This window comes from Sciurus vulgaris (genome assembly GCF_902686455.1).
Source record: "Sciurus vulgaris genome assembly, chromosome: 18".
Classification (NCBI taxonomy): domain Eukaryota; kingdom Metazoa; phylum Chordata; class Mammalia; order Rodentia; family Sciuridae; genus Sciurus; species Sciurus vulgaris.
The window spans coordinates 32,980,650-32,996,465 of NC_136479.1; the positions used below are offsets into that span (position 1 = coordinate 32,980,650).

Here is a 15,816-nt window from a genome sequence, read left to right on the forward strand (position 1 = left end):
AAAAAAAAAAAACAAAAACAAAACAAAAACTTCTGTGGACCTTCCATTGTCACACCCACTACCCCAAAAGGGGGAAAGGTGTCTAGAATCTAGTTTTTAACGGTATTTTTGTCTCTAACATTTTTCTTCAGTCATTTAAAATTAAAAAAGGAAAAACAAAACAAAACGAAACGAAACAAAAAAACCCTCCCCCCATCTGTAAAGTGCCTCGTGGGTGAATTAAGGTGCATCGTGTGGTTTGTAACAAGTGCTGGGGACCCTGCCCCTGCTTCCTCCTCTGCTCCTTGCTGGGAGCCTGCAGGCTGAGGACCCAAGGGTCCAAGCTGCTGCTGCCGCCGCCCCCGGCCTACAGCCCATGGGGCTGGTGGGATGGGCTGGTCAGTAGTCATCCACGCTCTCGATCTCACCAGAAGGTCCATGCAGGGAGTACCCTGGAGCCAGGGGAGAAGGGTTTGAGCTCCCCCAGACCCATCTGGGCCAGTACGGAGGAAGCAGAGCTCCTTCCTGGCCCCACCCACACTCACCCAAGATGCTGGGGTCCGAGTGCAGCATCAGTGCCCGCCTCTTGGCCTTGCTGCCCTCCCCAGGGCCGAGTTTGGTGCTGTGGTTGGCCTGAAAGGCTGTCTGCAGAGAGGCACTGCTCAGCCACGCCTCCTAGAGCAGCGGAGGGAGTCAGAAGTGACCTGGGCAACCCCTCCCTGCTCTCCCCAACCCACACCTTACCTGCTGCTGCTGTTGCTGCCGCTGCTGGCTGGCTTTCTGCTTGGCCCTCCGCTCCAGGAATTGTTTGGCAAATTCTTTGGCTTCCAGCGTGTCCCCCAGACAGGAACGGATATAGTCGTGGACATCATAGGGGGATTCCACCTCCTTGAGGATCGCTACAGCCATGGGCACTATAGGGCAGGGTGGGACCATCAGGCACTCCTGGCCTGGTCCTGAAGCCCTAGCCCCAGAGAAACTGCCCCAGTGCACCACCATACCGTCCAGGCTGCCCGTGGTGCTCAGGGTGTGCAGCATCTGCTCACACCACTGGGTGAAGCCGTCTTGGGGCCTGGGGATGCCCTGCAGCAGCTTCAGCAGCTTTTCTTCTTCCTCTGTCTTTTTGCGAACAGGCCGACCTGACAGGTGGCTATATGAGTCGCTGAGGCAGGAGGGGGTCTGTAGATTAGCTTGGGCGTTCAGCGTTCTTCCATCCCACCCCTTCCCAGCCCCACAGGCAAGGGCCCACCTGAGAGAGGGGCTGCTCCGGCTGTTCTTCAGGCCGAGGCTACGGGCCAGGCTCCCGCTGCTCTTGAGGGTGTCCTCCCACAACCCCAAGCCGCCGCCACCACTGCTTCCACTCTTGTCTGGCCCGCCCCACAGTGGCCCGGCCTCAGACACCCACTGGTTCAGGGGGCCAGTGCCCAGGCCCCCAAGCTGCTGCAGATGGCAGGAAGTTAGGGGGCTCCAATAAGGGACCCGAGAAAGCTAGGCACAGGGATGAGGGACAAGGTGACCGCTATGTGGAAGAGAGCCTCGAAATCAGACAAGGAACCAGGCCTTGGTGGGGCAGTCTGTACTGTGACTCGCTCCCGCATCACCCTGAACACTGCGTGGAAGGGGCTCCCCCGGCCCAAGAGGTCCCCGTCTGATGGGGAAGGGGCAGTTGCTCACCACACGGTGGTTGGGGGCCTGGGCCCGTGGTGGCTCCCGGGGTGCAGACTGCTTGTGCAGCTGCCTCTCTCCTTCCAGCTGTAGCTCCAGCAGGGTCTTCATGGACAGGCCCTGCTTGGCCAGGCCAGCCCAGAGCGGGGGTGGGGAGCTGGGCGCAGGGGGCACAGGGACAGCGGCTGCAGCTTGTTGCTGCTGCAGCAGCTTCAGCAAGAGTTCCTGCTGCCGCACCTGGCCAGAGAAACAGGTGGGTGAGAGTGGCTGAGGGCAGCCAGTGGGTCCCAGGCTGAAGGTGCTGGGGGGAGCAGACCTGCTTCCTTCGGAAGAGCTCCTCCTCCTCTTGCCTCCGCTTCTGCTCCTCTTGCTGCTGCTGGCGGCGCTTCTCCTCGCGGCGCTTTCGCTCCTCCTCCTCCCGCTTCGCCCTGAGCTCCACTTCTCTGCGCTCCTGGAACTGAGCCCAGGGGCACATCAGACAGGGATAGGGCAGCCTCTGCACAGCCTCCACACCTGGCCCAGGCCTACTCACTTTATGTTGCAGCTGGAGTTGTTCTAGAATTGGACCCTGAGTCGAAGAGTTAATTGGTATGTCCCAAAGACTGGCCTCACCACCTGTGAGAGGCAAAGGCAGCTTCAGGAGGGCACTTGGGGCCACTTGCTTCTGCCCAATGGTGGGCTCTTCAGCCACCAAAGGTGGACCAAACAGCATGAGGTGAGGAATTGACCCCCTTTCTCTTCCAGACACTGCCAAAGGGGAAAAAAGGCACTGGAGGCAGGGGTAAAGGAGGGTAAGGAGGGCCAGCTGGCCACTCACCTGACTGTGATGAGGCTGAGGTATGTACATCCCAGAGGGAGCCTGAATCTGGCACCGACAAGGACCGGCTCATCGTCGGGAGCAGGTTCTGGTCCCCACCTCTGAGGAGCAAATCCTGACTTAGGGCCCAACATCCACCTCTGGTCTGCCTGCCTTCCCCCTTCCCATGTCTCCCAAGGTGTAAGACACACACAGCCACCCAGACCTGGGGGGTTTGAGAGCCTGGAGCTGCTGCAGGAATGTTGTGAGCTGCTGCTGCTGCGGCGGCGTCAGGTCCCCCATAGCTGCCTTTTCCCGGAGTGCGCACTGTGGGAGCTGGCGGCTGTGGAGACGGAACAGATGGTGGGCCGCTTGGCCCTGCTGCCTGGCCCTACTTCCGAGCCCTGGTGCCCCCCCACCCCCAATACCTGCCGACCAGCTGAAGAAACTGCTGGTGCTGTAGCTGCTGGTACAAAGCCGCAGCGGCCAGCTCCTGCTGCTTCTTCAGGCGCTCCTGGTCCATGTTTCCCTGCACGAAGGCAAGAGCACACCCAGAGCACACTGGCAGGGAAGGCAGACTCTGCTGGGCCGCCCAGGACCACAGCCCACCCCTCCCAGTGGCCCTGCCGGCAACCTGCAGAGGACATGTGTGCTCACCAGCAGCGGGGGTGGGGAGGGCCCAGGGGCAAAGGGCACACGGCCCCACATCTTGATCACCTCTCCTAGGGGCTGGAAGCCCTCATCACAGCCCCGCTTCACCAGCAGTGACATGGAGAAGTAGCCAGCCTGGAACCACTCTGCCATCTCCTGGGTTGTAAAGGGGCCTGGACCAAGGGTGTGTGTGATGGTGGGAGAAAGCCACTGGGGTCAGAGGACACACCAAAGACACCCTGAGCAAATCTCCCAAGAAGTCCTCCCACCCACCACAGCTACCTTGGATCTCCCCTTGTGGGTCCTTGTAGAACCACTTTCGGGCAGCGCCATGGCTGAGGGGGAGGGCAGTGGCAGCTGTGGAGTGGCGCAGGCCCTGGGTCTGCATGGCAGCCGTGAACTGCTCCTCCTCCAGAGAACTGTCCTGCAAGGAGGCCACCAGCTTTTCTGCCTCCTGGGAAGAGAAAAAGGCTGAGCTGCCCAACCACAGTGACATCAGGATGGGGCTGGGACGGGGGTCAGAAATGGGGTTGGGTCAGGTTGGGTCAGGTCTTGAATGAGGCAGGACAGAACTGGGAGAAGGTGAGTGGAATCTGGAACAGGGACAGATGAAATGATGGTGCTGAGCCCCTACAAGGGAGGATCCCTCGGGCTTTGTCAGGCACCCTCCACACCTGCTGCAGATGCTTCAAGCCTTCTTCATCCTCCAGATCTCCAGGTGGAGCAGGGGGTGAGGTCACCCCAGGACTCAGTTGAACTCCCCTCAGCTCATCTCCTGAGGAGGAAGGAAGAAAAGTGGAAGAGGGGGATGCAATGAAGTGATAAGACACTTCTCCAGAAAAATGGGTTCTTGCTACAGCTCTTTAATATCAATGCCCTGTGCACCTCTCCCAGGTGGGGAGAACCTTCTCCCCCAGTCCCAGCCCACAAAAAGCCCCATCTGTCTACCTTCAGCTGTGGGGAGCTCTTTCTCCATAGTTTCCTCACTGTTCCCATTCGTCCCCCAGAGTGGGCCCAAGGTGGGCAGTGGGGATGGGGAACTGGACTTCTCCTCCTGAGGAGGCAGTGGGGTTAGTTCCTTCCCACCTGGAAGAGAAGGGTAATTATCAGAACTCAAAACCAAAGTTCAGAGAGGGGTGCGGTGGTGTATGCCTGTAATCCCAGCAGCTTGGGAGGCTGAGGATTTCGAGTTCAAAGCCAGCCTCAGTAATGGCGAGGCGCTAAGCAACTCAGCGAGACCCTGCCTCTAAATAAAATACAAAAGGGATGGGGATGTGGCTCAGTGGTTGAGTATCCCTGAGTTCAATCTCAGGTACCAAAAGAAAACAAAAACAAATGAAACCAAAAACCCAAGGTACAGAAGGCCTTGCACACAAGACAGTGCAAACCCACCAGATGTGACTAGCACGAGCACAAGAGACTCACCATGTATACCAACTCCCTGGTCCTAGAGGGTGGGACACCAGCAGGTCCCACAAGGCTGTGTGGGGACATGCCTAGGATCCCAGAGATCTGTGCGCATTCTCTGCTGAGCCTCCAAGGTATTTCGAATGTCACCGATTCCACTTTACTTTTACCTGATGTGCTGTGCCTTTTAGGCACAACCCTGCTGCTTCTGGGTCCCTCCCCACATCTCTGAGCACTTGTTTTGCTTGTGTTTCTAAGAAGTCCAACCCCACAGGTAAGTGGGCAGCCTGTATCCGGCCCGATGACAGACTTCCCCGCAGCCTGGCCCCAGTTCAAGGCTCCTGGCATGGTTGGGCAGCCTCACCTGCCTCGGGTCCCTCCTCATCCAACCCTTCTGAAGGCTCTTCCTCCTCGTCCTCCAGGCCCTGGAAATCGAGCTCCTGCTCCTCTGGAATAGGCTCCTTGGGGCCCTTCTGCGTGAGTAAGGCGAGTGCACGTTGGTGGTGGGGAGCCAGGAAACCCTGCAGCAGGCTCCCACCAACCTCAGGTCAGTCTTCCCCTCGCCTCCTCACGGGTACCTTGAGAGGCAAGAAGGCCCCGGATGCATCGAAGGTGCCCATTTCTTCATCCTCATCATCCAGGCACCACTCCGGGAGCCCATCCTTGTCGTCATCAAAGCCATCAGGTCCGCGGCACCTCCGGAGGTGAGAGCTGCCTCCCCCACCCCGCCCCTCCTCTTCACCACACCCTCCTCGCTCCCCTCGCAAATCGAACTCAAACTTTCTACGACGTTCCCCATGTTCCCGCCAGCCAGCAGAGCGGGGTCCGCCATCTAGGGGAAAGTTGGAGAAGGAAAATCAGCAACCAAGTCAGCCGAGGATTTCCCCCCCTTTGCTCTTCAAAGGACACCCCAGGAACCACTGCCTCCCAACTTGACCCCACCTCAGCAAGCTTTCTGATCCTCTCTTAGCCACAGGAGCTCACCCTCAAGGGACAACTCCTGACTAAACAATGCCACCTTGTCCAGTCTCACCAGGGCTGGTGGAGCGCCAGCGATCGCCATCTCGCCGGGGTCCTGCCCCTAGTCTCCAGCTGCCCTCCTCCTCCTCTTCCTGCTCCTCTCGCAGGGAACGCCAGTTCTCACTATCTGAGCGAGCGTGCTCCTTCCTTGGGCCAGCCCCGCCCTCCTCGAATGCAGATCGGGCTGGGGGGAAGGACAGACTGTTCACAGAACCGCCACTGTGGTCCCTGGAAGACTCCTGTTAAACCCTGCTCAGGTTCTACTGCCTCCACCAATGTCCCTAATAACCCTCCCCCAGGGTCACCCATCTCAGTCCCCACCACCTCTGGCACCAAGCCGGCCAATCATACCTCCATCCCTCCTTGCCGACTTCTCAAACCGCCTCTCGCCTCTGCAGGAGAAAAAGGTATTAGTCCAAAATAGTCCAACTTCCCCTCCCCACCCTGTGGGAGGGCTGCACACCTTGTCCACTCTGCCCTGAGGAGGAAGGGACACAGAACTAGGGAGAGGCAGGCTTAGAAGAAGGGAGCATAAAGAACAGATCACAGGGACAAACAAGCCCCACAAGAACCAGGACAGGGCAGTTCGGTCCCCAGAGGTCAGAGAGCACAGAGGGCTCTGACAAGGGCCCTTGCCACGGACAAAGACCCGAGCCTCCTCCACGGGACCCTGCCCAGGGGCTCCTCCAGCTCTGCTCTATGCCACCTCTTCCCAGTCCCACCTGTCATCCCAGCTCTGGCTTCGCTGGATCTCCCGGGGATTTCGTCCGAAGGCCCCATCACCTTCTTCAATGCTTCTTTGGTAAAAGCAACTGTCGCCACGGCCACGGCCTGCAGGGAGACCAATGCGTCTGGGCTTGGAACCGCCCAATCGTCTCTCCACACCCTCAGAACCACAGGCCCGACTCTGCCCACCCCTGAACGTGTAGTCACCCCTCTACCTCGGCTCCGCGTGCTGCCCCTGCCACGGGAGGTGCCAGCCAGGGGGGGGCCAGCCCCTTTCCCCATCAGCCTCAGCACAGCCACACTGTTCACTGACAGGGAGAAGTTTCTCTGAGGAGGGAGCCAGGGGTGGGAGTGAGGACCCAGGAGCCCCACCACCCACCATGTTCCCCTCTCCAGCCCCCAGCCCAGGCCCCTGTTGCCTCAGCCCCTGGCCCCACCTGCTCCTCCTCAGTCAGAGGCTCCAGGGCCAGGGGCTGCAGTGGCTCCTCCTGTAACACCGCAGCAAACTCTTTGTCCTGCAGTTCCTCAGGGACCTGTCAGTGGGGGTGGAAGGGCCAAGATACCGCATGCCCCAGGGCCCTTGCACTAGCCGAGGCCAGTGGATGGGGGAGCCACACACCCCGGCTGCCCCACCTTGTTCTCCTTGACATAGAGGGCCAACATCTCCTCTCGCCCGTAGCGGTAGTCAGCCAGCTTGTATTTGGGCATGGCAGGGGATGGGGGTGGGGAGGCCACGCTGCCTCCACTGGAAAGGGCCCTCAGCCTAGAACAGGCACAGAAGGGAAGCAGAACAACCAGGGTCCAAGTGGTCCTACCCCTCTTCCCAGCTTCTCCCACCAGCCACCGCACACGCAGACTCACCACTCAGGCCCAAAGTTGAGTGTCTCCGCTGCCATTGTGGAGCTGGGGTTGCTTCCCAGCGGTGGGGGGGTTAGCAGAGGAGGGAGGACCCGAAATGCCCTGTCCAAATACCTGTAGGGCCACAGGCACACAGCACATGAGACCAGCACAGAGCTTCTGCATCCTGGCCATCAGTCCTGCCCTTTGGAGGCACTGTACTGGGCCCAGTGCTAGTGGGTGGGCCACTAGGGCTGTGAAAGGACTCACCTAAGCCAGCCACGTGGCCACTTGCACCATAAGTTAACTGAAGATGAGTCGGGTGGGGTCAGACCTGGAGGAGTGAGGAAACAGGGACGCTAGAGCCCTTTCTGCTTCTGGAGGGAACCCTCCCACAGCTCAGCACTCACCTGGCAGCTTTGCCCTGGGGCTGGGCTCTCTTCAGGCAGGGGCCAGTACTGGAGTGAATTATCGTCTCCAAACCACTGGCTAATGGTCTGGCCTCAAAAGTGCCTCAGAGGGACTTTCACATCTGGGAAAGATCCTTAAAGAGAAGTGAGGGTAAGTGTACACGTGACTCAGATGGCACCCCTGCCTCTGGCCCACCTCTGCCCTACACAACTAAAGAGGCCCTGTTCGTAGGCAGGACATGAGCTAGATGCCACTAGATGCCAAGGTATGGCCAAGAACATGCCAGGCCTGGTCTCAGGTCATCAGCACTCTCATCAGGAGACTGAGACAAGGTGTGACACGGATTTCAATAAAGGGGTGGACTCCAAAGGAATGGCCAGCCAGGGCCACAAAGCAAGCAAAACCACTACTGCAGCCTCAAATATCCTAGAGAGAAAAGGTCAGCTACAGAGAAAAAGATCAGACATAAACCAAACTACTTCCTTTAAGGAACAGACACCAGGGGTTGGCTGCTCAAACACAAGAATCTGGGGCCTCGTCTGTGGAACCCAGCAAAAAAAGGAGTAGACATGCTCTTTCAGGGTCAAAGATGGGACCACAGTGCAGGTTCTGGGCAGGAAAGCCTGGCCAAGGCACCCCCGGGCTTATTTATTTTGGTGCTGGGGATGAAACCCAAGGGCATGCTACCACTGAGCTACATCCCCAGCCTTCTTTTTTTATTTCTAATTTTGAGACGGGGATCTCATTAGATTACCCAGGCTGGCTGCAACTGTTCATCCTCCTGCCTCAGCCTTTGGAACTGCTGGGACAATAGGCAGGTGCCACCCCAGGGCCAGTTTACCAAAAGGAAACACACACCCAGACCTCTTCCCCAGATCAAGTACAGCTATTCAAACAAAAAATTAAGGCAGGAACAATGTCTCATGATAACTGCTGGAACAAGGTTCCCTCACCATGAAGTAGAAAGCAAGTCAGAATCACCAAGGCTGACAAGAGGTGGTGGTAGCAGCAACCAGTTCCTCTAAGGAACAACGGAGGAGACTCTTGAAAGAGGGCTCATCCCTGGTGGGACTGGAGCAAAAGATGAAGGCCAGGCAGTGTCCAGGGCTATGGGAGGGCTTCCGTCACTGGCTGGGCCAGAGCCCATTCACTCCGGATGCCAGCAGCCTGGAAGGAAGGAGAAAGAGGGTTCCACCAGAGGCCTAGGAAAGAGACTCCTCAGACACGGGGCCATCCAGAATCACAGTGTCCCTGCTCTAGGTCTAGAGCAGGAGGCGGTGCCTGGAGACACCCATGACTGGCTAAGTTCCCAGCCCGTGCATCTCCTCCACAAGAGCCTCTGCCGACGCTGCTGGCACACAGCCCCGTGCTGCACGGAAGTCGGGAGGACCTGTTGGCAAGACAAGAGTTCTCCTTTCCGCTGTATTTAAGAGGGTCTCCACAGCCCACGGAGGCTCACCTTCCTACACTACAACCCTTAGTGATCTGACAACTGGATGGCCTTGAGAAGGTGATGCTAAGTGAAACAAGCCAGTGACATAGAGACAAAAGCCGCAGGATCCCTCTTACACCACATACCTGGCTAACTCTACACCTGGGTGTAGAGTCGCCTGGGAGCTGCTGGTGTGAGGGCAAGAGCATGGGGAATTATTGATTGGATCCAGGGTTTCGGCAGAGGAGGAAGTAGTAGTTCTGGAGATGACTGGTGATGGCCCTGTGACACTAAATGGACTTCCCACCACACAGCTGTAAAAATTCCTAAAGTGGCAAATTTTTTTCTATCAATTTAGAAAATGAGCCAGGTGCAGTGGTGCACAACTGTAATTGCAGTCAGGAGGCTGAGGCAGGAGGATTATAAGTTTGAGGCCAGCCTCAGCAACTCACTGAGGCCCTCAGTAACTTAGTAAGATCCTGTCTCAAAATAAATAAGAAATAAAAAGGGCTGGACATGTGGCTCTGGTTAAATACCCTTGGCACAAAAAAAGAAAAAAGAAAAAAGAAAAAAGAAAAAAAAAAAAAAAGCTTTAGTGGCACTAGGGTGTAGCTCAGTGACAGAGCGCATGCCTAGCATGCACAAGGCCTGTGTTCAATCCCCAGCTTCAAAAGAAAGCAGAGCAAAGCAAAGCTTTAGGGAGGAACAGGTATTTGGGATATCTACTGCATACTTAAGCCTTCCTTACTCCAAGAAAAATATTCCAGACTCCTTCAAATAAGTCTCAGGAAAAGCAGTTCTGCGTCTCCTCAGTTCCTTCCTTCTAGTGGGGCAGACACTGCTTCTGGAGGCACAGAAGAGCTGCTGGGTGGACAGGGGAGAACAGATGGGGTACCCCCACCATAGTGCTTCCTGCCTCCTGCCCTCATGTGGCTATCCTGGTGGGAAGAGCAGGGACAATGCAGAGGCGGAGAGGCAGGTGGGAGCAAGGAATCAGAGAGCGAGAGCCCGGGCTTGGGCCTTCCTGTGGAAAAACCAGGAGAAAGAGGGTAGCTCTCTGGGCACAACCAGAGAAGGGCCTGGTGCCAGGACCTGGGGGCTGCTTGGCCCCTTCTCAGACTGAAGGGACAGAGAAGCTGAAGCCCACTTCTCCCAACAGGCAGGCCTCAGTCACACCTGCTGCCTGAAGCCAGGGTTCTTGACTAGGGTGCTCTGCTCCCCAGGGAAGTTTCAGCAGTGGATGGAAACATTTGGGGCTGTCTCAACCAGGCAGAGGGGCACTACTGGAATCTGGAGGGTAGAGGCCGGGGATGCTGCCAGACGCCCCCACAACAAAAAGTGATCCAAACGTTAACAGTGCCAAGCTGAGAAACTCTGCTCTACTGGGGGCCCAGACAGAAACGACGCAGTGTTGACAGAAGTTGGAAGACAAGAGAAACCGAATGCACACTTATTTGTTTTTCCCTCTGAACAGCAAGAAAATCACTCTCTAATTACACTGTCCCATGAGAGAAATCTGAAGACCTGCCAGCAGGAAAATCCCTGAGAAAAGGATTAAAAAAAAAAAAATTTAGCTATAACCCTTGGTTTGTCCATCACACTCTCAAAGTCAAGTGTCTGGACCTCTTTCTAAGAAAGAGGGAGAGAGAAGGAAGGCCAGGGCTAGTGACCATGTCCTTTCCCCGGCTGCTTGGGCAAGAGTCTCCCTCTTCAGAGCCCACTGCAGATTGCTCCTGGTCCCCAGCCCTGCCTCAGCCTCGGCCTCTGGCTACCTCCTTTCAGGCCCCCTCCTTACCCCTTCTCTTTCAAGACCTCAGTGTACCTTCATTTCCCTAGTAGCTGAATTATTGCTATCAAAAGGCTGCCACCTGCTGGAGACAAGGGGTGAAGGCACACGCTAGTCCTGGGAACTCCCAACTGGCTTCAGGGATCAGGAGCCTGTTCTCTGGGGTTCAGAACTCACAGAAGTAAACAATGTAGAGAAGAGGCGGGCCGGTACACACTAAATTGAGAACATTATTTCCTCACTCCATCACCCCTAAAATTAGTCCCAATCCAAAGTGATGTGCCTTGGCACTGCCCAGTGGGTACCCCTGTTAACAGAGGCAAAGTCCCAACTGCTGGCACATTTGGAGCAACTACCCAGTTGCTCTTTCCCAGGTTGGAAACATCCTCCACGCGTGGTGGGACAAGGATCCTGAGGCTTAGAAGGGCTGCAAACCCAAATTCCTTTGGCCTGGTCAGTTATCCAGCACTCTCCTCTCTACGCCACGTGACAAACGCCACCAACACTTGGCAACTGCGTACTAGTTAACAGTTTTCAAAGCCCTTTCACTTTACCTCATTTGATCCCTCTGCCCACTTGTCCAGCCTGGGGCTCTAGCCAGGGAAAACAAGGAAAGGGAGCTGCACCTGCCCCATCAGGGCACCCCAATGTCTTCACTGTCTGAGACTGGAGAAGGCACAAGTGATGGCAAGAGCCATCCCAACACTCAGGTTTTCTGTGTGTCTGAAGCCATTTTAAATTTCTTTGACTTTTAAACTGTTTCACACAGTCTCCTCACTGTGCCTCCTCTAAGGCAGGGCTATTTTTCTATCCCAAACTGCAAATGCAGATGTTAAAGCCAGGGCACACTGGGGTCCCTGATCCAAAAAGTCACAACACTAATACGTCCACTGGTTGACAAAGCCAGTCCAGAAGCCTAAGCACACAATCCACTTGACCACAATCACCATCTGGGACTCACAAGGCCACCGTTCCCCAAGCAATGGCAGGAACATAAAGTCCAGATCTGCTCCAACTCCTTCCCAACTGGAGGACCAAGACCTACAATCTAGGAGGTACAGGTGGAGGGCGGCTGGGCTGGGGCTGCAAGAACAGTGAGATGAGATGAGCTGGGGCCAGAGACCAAACTCCCACTTGTAAGTAGCAAAGGGGAGCAGCTTACTGGCCCATGGCAGTGAGGGAATGAGGGAAGCCAGCATGACAGCTCCCGGGGGCCGTGGAGAGGATACCTGCAGGGTGACGATCTTGGGGAAAGCGGCACTGTGAGAAGCAAGGGTAGGGAGGTCGACTAGAGTGGGTGGAGGAAAGATGCGCCCAACAAGTACTTATATAGCATCTCTCAGCGCCCAGCACGAGGGTGGAACAGATCTGGAAGTTAACTGGGAATTGTAGCTACCACTGGGTTGGAAGAGAGACGAAGGTCCCTTTGAAGTTACTTGAAAAAAAAAAAAAAAAAAAAAAAAGGGCAAAGTGTGAGGGGCTGTGGCCCGGGAGCTGCTGGCAGGGGACATGGGCTGGGGAGGACCTGGCCTGGTGACGGAGATGACGAGTGTCGGTGCTAAGGCAGGTGTTTCCCGCGGTCGGGCGACCGGGAGGAACGGGACCCCAATGACCAAGCACTAAGGTGGCATCCTGAAACGCAGGGAACGTAGGTGAAGAGCCAGGCGAGGTGCTTGGGTGGAGGGGACGCTTCCATGTTGGCCAAAGTGCTGGAACGCTTTGGACTTGAAGACCCTCGAGGCCCGGCTCGTTTCGAGGCGAAGCGGGCGGCACGCTGGGGACACCTCGGGGGAGCGCGGGGCGCGCACACACCCAGCAGGGGCAGGCAGAACCGGGTGTTCGGGCACGGGCGGGCGGGACCCCGGAGGGGCGACCGTTAGGAGCGCGGGGGTGGGCAGGCGCGGGCCGGGCCGGAGGACGGCGTGCCCTTCAGGGAGGGGCGCCAGGTGCGCGGGGCGCGCGCGGGGGACGGCCGCCCGCCCGCAGGGAGCCGGCCTCGGGAGCCGCGCCGAGGTCGGCCCGCTCCGGAGGAGGGTCGGGCGGCGGGGAGGGGCGAAGGGGACCGCGGCGGCGGCGGCGGCCTGCGGGGAGGGCCGGCGCTGGGGCCGCGCCGGTTGCCCGCGCGCTGGCCCGAGCTCCCGCAGCTCGGCGGCCGCCGCGGCGTCGGGGGCGGGCCTGCCCGGGCCGGGCTGCGGGCCGGGGTCCGCGGGGCCGCCGAGCGCTTACCGCGGGCGGCGGCGGGCGGGCGGCGCGAGGGTCCGGTCCCGGGCGTTGGCGACGCGGCGGCGGCGGCGGCGGCGGCGGCGCGCGGCGGGCCGGGGGGGCGGCGGCGGCGGCGGCGGCGGGGGAGGGGGCGCTGGCGCTCCCGCGGCGGCCGCTCCTCTCTGTTTGTGTTTGTAGCAAGATGGCTGCCCGCCTCGCACCACGTGACGCGGACGCGGGGCCGCGGGGCCGCCCCCTCCAGCGCCGCCGCGGCCGTCGCCGCCGCCCTCGCCCTCCGCGGCTCCGGCCGGCTCGGACCTGCTGCCCGGCTTCGCGCGAGCCCAGCGGGGCGCGGCCCGGACGCCCGCCGCCCCCGGGCCCCCCGGCACGTGACCCGGGAGCCCTGCTCGTCACGTGACGCGGGCTCGCGGCGAGCCGTGGGGGGGTCCCGGGGGTGCGTCTTGGGCCGCCCGCGGGCCCCCCGGGACCCAGGCAGCGGCTACGCCGGCCTCTCCGGTGTGTCCGGCCTCCTGCGGGAAGCCCTCCTGGGTTGTGGGCGATAAAACAAAATCCAGAGCGTTCCTCGGACGTCGCGGGCTCCAGCAGAGGAGCGGAGCTGAGGATTTAGAAACGCTGCGAGGCAGCCAGACGCAGTTTCCGTGCGGCGCGGGCGCGGGCGCTTACGAGCCTCAGTTTCTCCTCCTGAAGGATATCAGGCTGCTCTGCGCCTCACCCGACCCTCCTGCCGCTCCTTTCACCGAGTGCTGTTAAGAATTAAAATAAGTGAATGTGAAAGGCTTCGGAGGGGGGAGCCCACTATGCAAATGCCAGATGTAGACCGAGGCCCCCTTTGTTTAAAAACGGGGTTTTCAATAATGACTTTTCCGAGGCGCGCCAAACTTTTAAGGACGCAGAAGTTGTGTGTATACACCCCGCTTCCCTGCTTCTAAAACAGCCCTTGTCCAACACAGCCCTTCTCCAGGCAGGGGAAAGGTCACTTGGTGAGTTGGAATTTGCCATGGGAGAGCGCAGATCTCAATGGGCTACCTGGAAAGCCCTTTGTGCACGCAGGGTCGTCAGGCTTCTCTGCACTTGAAGTTTTAGTGTCTTAATTTTACAACCCCTTGACGTTCTTGGCAGCCACGGTTCCTACTTAAGGTGTTAAGTTGCTTCCTCACAGGCTGGAAAATGTCAGTGGTTAAGAAAGAAAGGGTCCCTGTGCGGTTCATCCATTACTGACTGGTGCTGGGCAAGTTTAACGAACCTGTCTTTGCAGTTAACATTGGTAGAGGTCAAGACTACCACAAATATCAGCTAATAGGTGCTCCTAGTTCCACAGAGTCCCAGAAACGCAATATTTAAGACTATTAACACTGTTTGAAAATGTATCAATAAGCTGGGGGTATAGCTTGGTGGTAGAGCACTTGCCTAGGCCCTGGGTTCCCATCCCCCCCATGACTTAAAAAAAATAGAATCCAAGCTTAAATCAGAAAATTCTCTTAGAATAAAGTTTATAAGCTCATGACAGCTGTTTTTCTAAAGTTTTCGTTGTTTTAATTTTTCTAAGATTGGATGGTTGAGGTTACCACCAGCCTAACCTCTGAACAAATGAAGTTAGCATGTTTTAACAATTCATAATCAAATGTGAGATTGTAAGTTAGTTATGGGAGAGAAATAATAGAAAAAGGAGGAACCTCTATGTAGTGGAACCAGTGGTGGCTTGTGCTGAGCTGGAGAGGACAGGTGTTGGGTGGGTGTAGGAAAAGTGGGTGTAGGCTTGGGAATACTGTGGGTGGTCCAAGCTCATGGAAGAGGACGCAGAAGTAGTGAAGAAGTGAAGTTGAGGTACTCGATTGCCACTGCAAAGGTTCCCCCCCCCCCCCCACTTGCTGGATATTGAGCCTAGGGCCTTGCATGTGCTTGGCAAGGGTTTTACCACTGAGCTCCACCCCCAACCCATCTATTTCTACAGAAATGCTAAGAGAAATGCTAATCATTTTGGGTTTTTTTTTTTTTTTTTTTGTTCTTTTTCCTTTTTCTCCCCCCCCCCCCCCCCCCTTTTGTGGAACTGGGAATTGAACCCAGGGAAGGTCTACAAGTGAGCTTGGGGATGCAAGGCAGACGCTTTGCCACTGTGCTACATCCCAGCCCTGAGCTACATCTCCAACCCTTCTTTTTTCTTGTTTTGGTACTGGGAATTGGACCTAGGAGTGCTTTACCACTGAGCTATGTCCCTTTTTTTTTCTTTTTTGTGGTGCTGGGGATCGAACCCAGGGCCTCGTGTTTGACAGGTAAGCACTCTACCAACTGAGCTATCTCCCCAGCCCTGTCCCCAGTTTAAAAAAAATTTGACAGGTTCTTGCCAAGTTGCTTAGGGCCTTGCTAAATTGCTAAGACTGGTCTTGAACTTGAGATCCTCCTGCCCTAGTTGCTGCCCCAGTTGCAGGCATGTACTCAGCTACTTCTTATTTTGAGGTAGGATCTTGCTAAATGGCCCAGGCTGGCCTTACATTTTGATTCTCCTGCCTCATCCTCCCTAATGACTGGGAATGTACACATGTGCCACTGTGCCCAGCCCAAGCCTATATTTAAAAATTTTCTTGTAGTTGTAGATGGACAGAATGCCTTTGTTTATTTTTATGTAGTGCTAAGGATCAAACCCAGTGCCTCACACATGCTAGGCAAGCACTCTGCCATTGAGCTACAACCCCAGCCCAAGCCTATTTCTTAAAAAATATTTTTATTAGTTGTTGATGGACCTTTATTTATATGCAGTGTTGAGACTCGAACCCAGTGCCTCTCACATGCTAGGCAAGCACTCTGCCACTGAGCCGCAAACCCAGTCCTATTTTGTATTTTTTATTTAGAGATAGGATCTCACTGAGTTGCTTAGTGCCTCACCAT

General features: G+C 56.8%; 1 protein-coding gene across 5 annotated transcripts; it reads right to left on the minus strand.

The window, feature by feature from the left end:
- Positions 1–238: 238 nt before the first annotated feature.
- GIGYF1 (GRB10 interacting GYF protein 1) lies at positions 239–13,268 on the minus strand. 5 transcript variants are annotated; one of them, XM_079121111.1, is made up of 28 exons: positions 12,937–13,268; positions 8,446–8,659; positions 7,492–7,625; positions 7,352–7,415; positions 7,106–7,216; positions 6,878–7,007; positions 6,682–6,777; positions 6,460–6,571; positions 6,241–6,349; positions 5,870–5,910; positions 5,532–5,702; positions 5,077–5,330; positions 4,863–4,971; positions 4,040–4,177; positions 3,766–3,866; positions 3,374–3,545; positions 3,098–3,264; positions 2,869–2,969; positions 2,667–2,783; positions 2,462–2,562; positions 2,177–2,259; positions 1,961–2,101; positions 1,654–1,881; positions 1,229–1,419; positions 981–1,141; positions 724–893; positions 525–624; positions 239–431 (listed from the first exon to the last, which is right to left on the minus strand). In XM_079121111.1, the coding sequence occupies exons 5-28, from the start codon at positions 7,138–7,140 to the stop codon at positions 379–381; spliced, it is 3,081 nt and encodes a 1,026-aa protein (XP_078977237.1). In that variant the 5' UTR covers positions 7,141–7,216; positions 7,352–7,415; positions 7,492–7,625; positions 8,446–8,659; positions 12,937–13,268; the 3' UTR covers positions 239–378. The 5 variants fall into 5 exon arrangements, with proteins under 5 accessions (XP_078977237.1, XP_078977235.1, XP_078977233.1 ...); XM_079121109.1 differs by having other exon boundaries at positions 525–651; positions 12,937–13,267; XM_079121107.1 differs by having other exon boundaries at positions 525–654; positions 12,937–13,265.
- Positions 13,269–15,816: the final 2,548 nt, after the last annotated feature.